This window comes from Schistocerca cancellata, chromosome 2 (assembly GCF_023864275.1).
Source record: "Schistocerca cancellata isolate TAMUIC-IGC-003103 chromosome 2, iqSchCanc2.1, whole genome shotgun sequence".
In the NCBI taxonomy this organism is placed as follows: domain Eukaryota; kingdom Metazoa; phylum Arthropoda; class Insecta; order Orthoptera; family Acrididae; genus Schistocerca; species Schistocerca cancellata.
This window is the reverse complement of record NC_064627.1, coordinates 127,722,599-127,731,538: the sequence shown is the minus strand read 5'-3', so window position 1 is coordinate 127,731,538 and position 8,940 is coordinate 127,722,599. Positions and strand designations below refer to the sequence as shown.

The 8,940-nt window shown below is 43.0% G+C and overlaps 1 protein-coding gene across 1 annotated transcript in view; it reads left to right on the top strand.

Moving 5' to 3' along the window:
• Positions 1-507: 507 nt before the first annotated feature.
• The window catches only part of LOC126151719 (Down syndrome cell adhesion molecule-like protein Dscam2), a 179,371-nt gene continuing 170,938 nt past the window's right edge, over positions 508-8,940 (top strand). Inside the window, exon 1 of the mRNA XM_049915963.1 lies at positions 508-541. Within this exon, the coding sequence (XP_049771920.1) occupies positions 508-541 (34 nt within the window). The remainder of the gene's footprint in view (positions 542-8,940) is intronic.

Below are 8,940 nucleotides of genomic sequence, written 5' to 3'. Positions count from 1 at the left end.
AGATTAGAATACATCGAGCAAATAATTGAGGATGTAGGAGGCAAGTTCTCCTCTGAGATGAAGAATAGAAATTCGTGGGGAGCCTTTTAAAAACCAGTCAGAAGACTGATTACTGAAAAAAAAATTCTTTGAAACTGAAATATATTTCTCATTGTATCACGACAGCAGACCTTTACTCCCCCTATTACATGCTTTCCAGAGTACACGTTCTACGTATGTCGTTTCTCCTCTGCGCCTAACAGTGGTATTCAATTTTCAGATCGAACGTCGACGTTCGTGCTTTTCGTTTTACAGTTAGCGTATTTTAACTTTTCTGTATGCTGAAACTGTCCTTGCGAGAAAAGTTTCCTTTCCGATTCACCCCACATGCCGACAAAATTTGTATGCGAGTGACTCCCTGTGTCCTCGAGGCGTCGCAGTCAGTCCGTGCACACAACGGAGTGGTTTTCGTTCGCTGGCACGCGCGCGCCTGCTCACACGATAATCTGGGCGCGTGCGCTGCTCCCAATGCGAGGACGTGTCAGTCAGCAGTCTGCAGCAGGTACAGGCGGCCAATTGGGGGCCTTTGTGTGGGGCTGAAGCGGCGCGCTAGCGGCGTCCATCTCCTTTTTCCACTGCCCCGTTGTTCGTCGATTCGCCTGGAGAGACAGTTGCCTTATTGTGTCGCCTATTGTGTGCCTGTGTGAAAGACAATTAGTGGAACTGGCCACAAAATAACATCTGCAACGTCTGAGATACACGTGAGGAATAAAGAACTACTGTGTTCTTGTCAGCAACTCCATAGAATCAAGGAAAATAAGACAAAACAAAAAATTGTACTTGTTCTATGACGTCGTAGGTGTGACTATAAACAAATTTTACTGTGTCTTTAACGTGCAAATGATCATCATTAACTATTCCCCATTAAACACCTCCTCTAACTCATGCAGCAAAACCCACTCATGCTGTACCTGCACGTTTTCTAATGTCATCTATCAACCTTTCATCACGTGGTCGACAGGGTGGTTTTTGTCTTTGGAATCAGTGAAACAACTGGCTTACCGATGGCCTGTTTATATGTTCTAACAACTTCTACTTAATTGCCGTTATAGTAATAATTGCTTCTACTGCAATCCTTTCATGCCTCAAACAGTAATTCCTGACGTCTATCTCTTCATTACTCACCGAGAAGCCATCGGTTTCAGTGGTTTCACATTGGAAGGCCATGCCTCGTAACTGCGTAACTGTTAACCGCTCCATTTTCCTAGCATCTGCCCGGCTAACGTTAATACCCCGCAGCTGGAAGAAGAGTGCCAGCGAATTGTAACAGAATGCCGCTATTTTAGTGCGGTGCATGTTGCTTCTTCAGAGCTTATGGGCAGTGGTGTAAACATCTAGCAAACCGAAGTGGAGTGCCACCAGCCGTCGGAAATATGTAGCGTAGGGATTGCTCTTCTGTTCTTTTCATCATAAAGACCTTACTCTGTTTTAAATATAGTTTTACTGCAGTAACGATCTGCATGCTAATATTTTATATTTTACGAATAACTGCTTGAACTGTTACTGTAAATGTGACATATTTTGTGGTTTTCACAAGTAAAGATTTGTAATGTATAGGACACACGCATACAACTCAACACTAGGTTGTACCTATATAATTCCGTGATTTACGGAATGATATTTAGTTTTACAAGGCATGGACGTGTATTCACTGACTGTCAGGTATGACTCACACGTATTGTAAATCACTGATCTCCTTAAACGGAACGCAGATTTTTTTTCCAAAAAATGCTCCAGGCCTTTGCGCATGTTTGTGTGGGTCGTGGGGCGGGGGGAGGGGGGGGGGGAGTGGATGGGTGGATGCGTGGGAAGCTGGGCGGAAGGACTGTTATTGCATTTGAAAATGTCTTGCTTATTATAATTGAGTCGGTATTCGAAATAATTTCGTTTACTTTATGTCTTCCCACTAATTAACTAGATTCCTTCAATCATTCACCGTGTATTGTCTGATACTCAGTTGAGCTGAATGTTTCTTTTATTTAAGTCTTATAGAAAATGTATTCGCCTTTGCCTTCCGGATAGCTACTTACTGGTCTGTGGAGCCAGCTAAGGCACAAATGCAGAATGGTTGCTGCTGGAATGCAACCAGACACGACAGACAGTTTACTCTGGAACAGAGAACTGTATACATAATATGGCCTTTTCTGACAACCATTCCTTATGTTACGTTGCAGATTTTGCAGGTGGAAATATTTTAAACATTCAGTTACACTATAAAAACATCAATCGTCCACGAATTGCAACTATTTCCAACTGTTTAAAAGATTTCAGTGTTCTTTTTAAAAAAGTACATTTCCCTAAAACGCCAGAAACGGCTCCCTTCAATATCATAATCCAATCTGTGATTGCCACAATCTTTAAACACGAAATAAAGAATTTGCAGTCCCTCAAAAATTTGCTGATCGGCACTCATCGCCATACACACATCCAACACAGGGCAGCACAAACGGATACTCAACACAAGTAAATAGTAGCCGAAACCATCAATAACAAGGATAGTTAGATCACACACAATAACTCTACCATCTCTCCGGTTATTAAAATTACTGGTAACTTAACACTACCACCACAACCATTTTCTACGTATGACACGACTAGTGCATATCCTATAGTGAGTGTAAGGTGATTCTTAACCTAGTACTAAGTATCGTTAAGTAGACGGCAACGCCCATTCATTCTAAATTTCGCCAGCGGGCACTAACGTGTTTATTCTGAGGCGGCGCTCCTCGCGATACTAGGTGGAACTTAGTTAACTGCGGGGGGTAGCCCCTCGCTTTACACACACGTATTTGTGTGAGTCAATTGATTCTTAAAGTTCAAAAATGGTTCAAATGGCTCTGAGAACTATGGGACTTAACTTCTGAGGTCATCAGTCCCCTAGAACTTAGAACTACTTAAACCTAACTAACCTAAGGACATCACGCACATCCATGCCCGAGGCAGGATTCGAACCTGCGACCGTAGCGGTCGCGCGGTTCCAGACTGTAGCGCCTTAAACCGCTCGGCCACTACGGCCGGCGATTCTTAAAGTACAGCCTCAGCATGGAACTAGACAGTGGCCATTATACTAACGCTATTTGCCACTGGCAAACAATTTCGCTACAGCGCCTATTCATTAAGGTCGAGCTAGAATCGAACACGGAGAATATAGCGCACTAACTAATATAATTATGCCACGCGTAATAATGAACACTCGCAGATACCCAAAATCCCCGCGAAGGGCAAAATGATTGCAACTGACAAAGCAGAGAAAGCCAGACAAAAGACGACTGCAAATTTCGAATCACAAGTGTGCAGTCATTCTCTCAAGAATTCTCACCATAGACGAAATTTCAGAAAACAGGATCGAGCCAACAAACTAACAAACATAATGCGTAATCTAAGCAACATCACTTCCCTCAGACGTAGTACTCATAATAGTCTTTGCCCAGACAATAGACGGAGGCACACACGACCGAACGCCGGCAAGAGTGGCCGAGAGGTTCTACGCGCTACAGTCTGGAACCCCGCGACCGCTACGGTCGCAGGTTCGAATCCTGCCTTGGGCATGGATGTGTGTGATGTCCTTAGGTTAGTTAGGTTTAAGTAGTTCTAAGTTCTAGGGGACTGATGACCTCAGATGTTAAGTCCCATAGTGCTCAGAGCCATTTGTACCACACGACCGAACAAATGTTTTCCATCGATAGTGTGACTACACTCAGCGTCGTCATTTTTTGCAAATAACAAACAACCGAGCGAGGAAACAACCAAAGTTCCCCAGTATGACGTGCAGAGTACCCCCTTTCCACAGCCTATCCGGAGCTCGCAGCCGCCGCAGCAGAGGAGCACTATCAAGTTCCAGCGCCATTCAACGGGTCAATCCACCGCATAAAGCGCACCATAAGCGACAAATGCAGTTAGTGAAATGTGACTAGCGACCGCGCTTCCAGAGATTTATCATGCGACAGTAAAAGCACATGTCCGAAACCCGTTCTCACGTAGTTGTCCAAATAACACCGGCAACCAAAACTCGGTTTCCCGAGGTCTGATGTCATTGTGCTCCGGAAAACGCGCTCATGCACACATTGGCAACCTTCACATAGAAGTTGGCTAGTCAAATCCTAGTGTAGAGATAAGGTCTCAAGATGGCCGAATTTGCCTGATGCGTTCGACCATGAAAGGACCACTAGAAATACAATGAAATCAGAGAACCACTCATACCGACATAGACACTGGCTGATTACAAAGTAACTGTACACACTTCGTGAGTGTAATGTGTGCACCAAAATGAGACTGTGCGGCTGATCCCGGCGGGGGTTCGAGTCCTCCCTCGGGCATGGGTGTGTGTGTTTGTCCTTAGAATAATTTAGGTTAAGTCGTGTGTAAGCTTGGGGACTGATGACCTTAGCAGTTAAGACCCATAAGATTTCACACACATCTGAACCAAAATAAGCGTAAAATATTATGTAAAGTTTTGGCAAAAATTGTTTTATTTCAGAGTTATTTACTAGAGTAGGCCTCACAAGTACAACACAAACTAGTCAAAATTTCTCGGAAAGCAACGACACGTAGGAACTCAAAACTCAACACAATTACGTATTGTACGCTTACCCCAGAACGTGTTCAAAATGATGTTCATGCAGACAAAGACAGCGATGTACTAGACGTCTTACCGTTCTCGGAATGTTGTAGGCTCATTTTCAACAGTTGCACAGCCATTTTGAATTCGCTGCTGTCGTTGTGCTGCAGTCTCAATTGCAATGTCATACACGAGCTCCTTGAGACGACCCCAAAGACAGGAGTCCAGAGCGTTAAGATCCCGAGGTCTGGCGAGCAAAGCAACTGATCTTGCGTGACCTATCCACTTGCCGGGATACGAAACACTGAAATACTCTCTTTTTCACTATTTTCTTTTAATCTTCTCTCACTGGTTGACGCAGCCCACCACGAATTCCTCCACTATGCCAACATCTTCATCCCGGAGTATCACTTGCAATCCACGCCCAGAACTAATCTAGTCTCTGTCTTCCTCTACAGTCTTTAACCTCCACACCTCTATCTAGTACTAGGGACGTTATTCCCTCGTCCCTTAACAGGTGTCCTACCATCCTGCTCCTTCTACTGTCCCTGTTTTCCATACTTTCCTTTCCTTGCAGATCCTACAGAGTATCTCCTCATTCTTTACTTTATCAGTCCATCTAATTTTCGACATTCTTCTGTTGCACCACATCTCAATACTTCGATTCTCTTCTTTCCGGTTTTCCCATAGTCCATTTCTCACTACCATACAATGCCGTGCTCCAAATGTACATTCTTAGAAATTTTTTCCTCGAACTGAACTCTGTGTTTCATGCTGGTAGACTTCTCCTAGCCAGGGATGCCATTTTGCTAGTGCTTTGCTTTTTATGTCCTGATTGCTACGTCTAGTTATTTTACTGTCCAGGTAGCAGAATTCCTTAACTTCGTGTGCCCCAATTCTGACGTTAAGTATCCCGCTGTTCCCATTTCTGCTACTTTTGATTGTTTTTGTCTTTCTTTAGTTTACGCTCCATTTGTTTCTGTGCTCATTGGACTTGATTGGTTCAAATGGCACTGAGCACTATGGGACTTAACTTCTGAGAACATCAGTCCCCTAGAACTTAGAACTACCTAAACCGAACTAACCTAAGGACATCACAAACATCCATGCCCGAGGCAGGATTCGAACCTGCGACCGTAGCGGTCGCGCGGTTCCAAACTGTAGCGCCTAGAACCGCTCGGCCACCCTGGCCGGCTACTCATTGGACTGCTCATTCCATTCAACATACCCTGTAATTCCTCTTCACTTTCAAGGAGGACAGCAATGCCATTAGCGAATCTTATCACTGACATAGTTTCACCTTTAATTTTCATCGCACTCTTGAACCTTTCTTTGAACAGATACCATCGGTTACCATGCAGCTCGTTAAATGAGATTAGAGTGAAATGAATACCCCTAGCTGCAAACTGGCGTTGATATAAGTCAAAGGGGACAGTTGAAAATGTGTGCCACGACCGGGACTCGAACACTGGATCTCCGGTTTACATGGCAGATGCTCTGTTCATCTGGGCCACCGACGACACACAGAGGATAGTGCGACTGCAGGGATTTACCTCTGGCACGCCTTCCGTGAGACCCACATTCGCAACGTATTGTCCCGCACTATATTCATAGTACCCCTGCCCATTATACTCATTACTCACTGCCGATTCCCGTAAGAGTTCGGGCACTGTTTGTGCATCTGCACAGAATAAAATGGTCAAATGGCTGAAGATGGTTACATGTATAAGTTAGTATTATGGCAAAATTTTTGAAGGGTTGGAAAGAACGTTTCATAGTATTCATCAGTAGATAGTTTTTGGATTGCATATTATTCCCATCTGGCGTTATACCTGGTCATTGTAGCCAACAAACAGCCACGTCTCTAGAATGAGATTGTAAATACGGAAGGAAATCGATAACCTTTGGAATTTGTATACAATAAGGGAAGAATACGAGTGTATTCCCAAAAATGATTCATGATGTTTTTGAGTATCACGCGCAATCAGAAGATGAGGTACACGCCTGATTAAAGCGTTATGCCGGGAAATTTTTAGGGAAAAGCGCATCTGTACCTGCCGAACTTTCCGAAGATTCGTTAACTCTGATATTATGTCAGTAACGAATTAAATATGAGACAGTTTTACGGACTTCATACAAGGCCACATACGAATACCTCCAGGTATCGTAGGATAAGATAAAAACTCAGATCACGATTTAGTAACGATGAAGAATAGGCCGAAGCTTACGAGACTAGTCAGGAAAGATCAATGCGCAAAAAAGTGGGATAGGGAATTACTAAAAACTGAACTGACAGGCTTCACATTCTCTGAATCTACAGGTACTGTGATAATAAATTGCTCAATAGGCAGTTTAGTCGAAGAGGAATGGACATGTGTACGAAATGCAATCACAGAAATTGGAAAGAAAACTTAGTTGCTAGGAAGGCAGCCACGAAGAAACCAATAATAACAGATTGAATACTTCAGATGATCGACAAAACAACGAAGTACAGAAAAATTTAAGGAAATTCGGGAACACAGAAATAAATGAGAGGTGCACGGAAACTAAGGCGAAATGGCTACATGAAAAATGCGAAGAAATCGAAAAAGAAGTGATTGTCGCAAAGACTGACTAAGCACACAGAAAAGACAAAACAGCTTACGGCGAAATTAAAAGTACGAGTGGCAACATATAAAGCGCATTGAAGGCGTCTATGATGACATAGAAGAAGAAGAAGCAGGAGGCGACAGGGAAGAGATAGTGGATTCACTATCAGAATCAGAATTTAAAATAGCTTTGGTCGGCTTAACATCAAATAACGTGGAAGGAACAGATAATGTTCCAGCGGCCTTTCTAAAATCATTGGGGGAAGTGCAAACAAAACGACTGTTCACGTTGGTGTATCGAATGTACGAGGCTGGTGATATACCATCGACACAATTCCGAAGATAGAAAGAACCAATAAGTGCAAGATTGTTATCACACAATCAGGTTAGCAGTTCTTTCATCCAAATTGTGGAGAAGAACAACACACAGCAGAATGGAAAAGAAGACTGAGGATCTGTTTGATGACTATCAGTTTGGCTTTAGGAACGGGAAAGAGACCAGAGAGATAGTTCTGACCTTGTGGATGATAATGGAAGTAAGACTAAAGAAAAATTGAGACACTTTCGTCGGATTTGTCGACGGAGAAAAAGCGTTCGACAATGTAAAACGGTACGAGATGTTCGGAATTATGATAAAAATAGGGGTAAGCCATAGGGAAATACGCACAATAAAGAAAAGAGAATAATTAGAGTGGAAGACACAGAACGCAGTACTCAGATTAAGAAGGGTGTAAGACAGGGATGTAGTCTTTCGCCACTATTGATCAGTGTACACATCGAAGAAGCAATGAGTGCATTACGAGTTCAAGAATGGGATTAAAATTCAAGGTGAAAGGATTTTAATAAGGTTCTCCGTGAAAGTGAAGAAGAATTACAGGTTGTGCTGAATTGAATGAATAGTCTAATGAGTACATAATACGCTGTCAAAGTACATCGAAGGAAGAGGGAAGTAATGAGAAGTAGCAGAAATGAGAACAGCGAGAAATTTAACATCAGATTGGGGATCAGGAAGTAGACTAAGTTAGCGAATTCTGCTGCCTAGGCAGCAAAATAAACTATGACGGCCAGAGCAAGGAGAACATAAAAAGCAGACCACCACTGGAAACGGCGTTTCTGGAGAAGAGAAGTCTGCTATTTTCCAACATAGATCTTAATATGAGGAAGAAATTTCTTAGAGTGTTCGTTCGGAGCACATTTTTACATGGTAGTGGGACATGGACTGTGGGAAAACGAAACAGAACAGACGTGAAGCCTCTGGTTTGTGGTGTTACAGAAGAATGTTGAAAATTAGGTGTATTGATAAGATAAGGAATGAAGAAGTTGTCCGCTCATCGATGAGGATAGGAACATATGGAAAACAATGACAAGAAGAAGGGACAGGGTGGTAGGACATCTGTTAAGACATGGCACTGAAGTGAGCTGTAAAGGGTAAAAAGATAGCCTAGATGAAGACTGGAATACATCCAGCAAGTAATTGAGGACGTAGCTTGCAGTTGCTAACCTGAAATGAAAAGGTTGGCACAGGAGAAGAATTCATCAGTCAGAAGACTGATGAATCAGAAAAGAAAAGTAATACCTCGATCCTGTATGCTCTGACTTGCGACAAGTAGTTGAAACATAGCGAGCTTTTCACAAATTTTTGATGCTCGTCAGTAAGAGTGTCAACATTTGCCGACGTACCACAACGTTGCATGAAAAATATTTGAAAAGATGATGTGTCTGGGAACCGTGACCACTGCAGCTGCAATGAAAGCA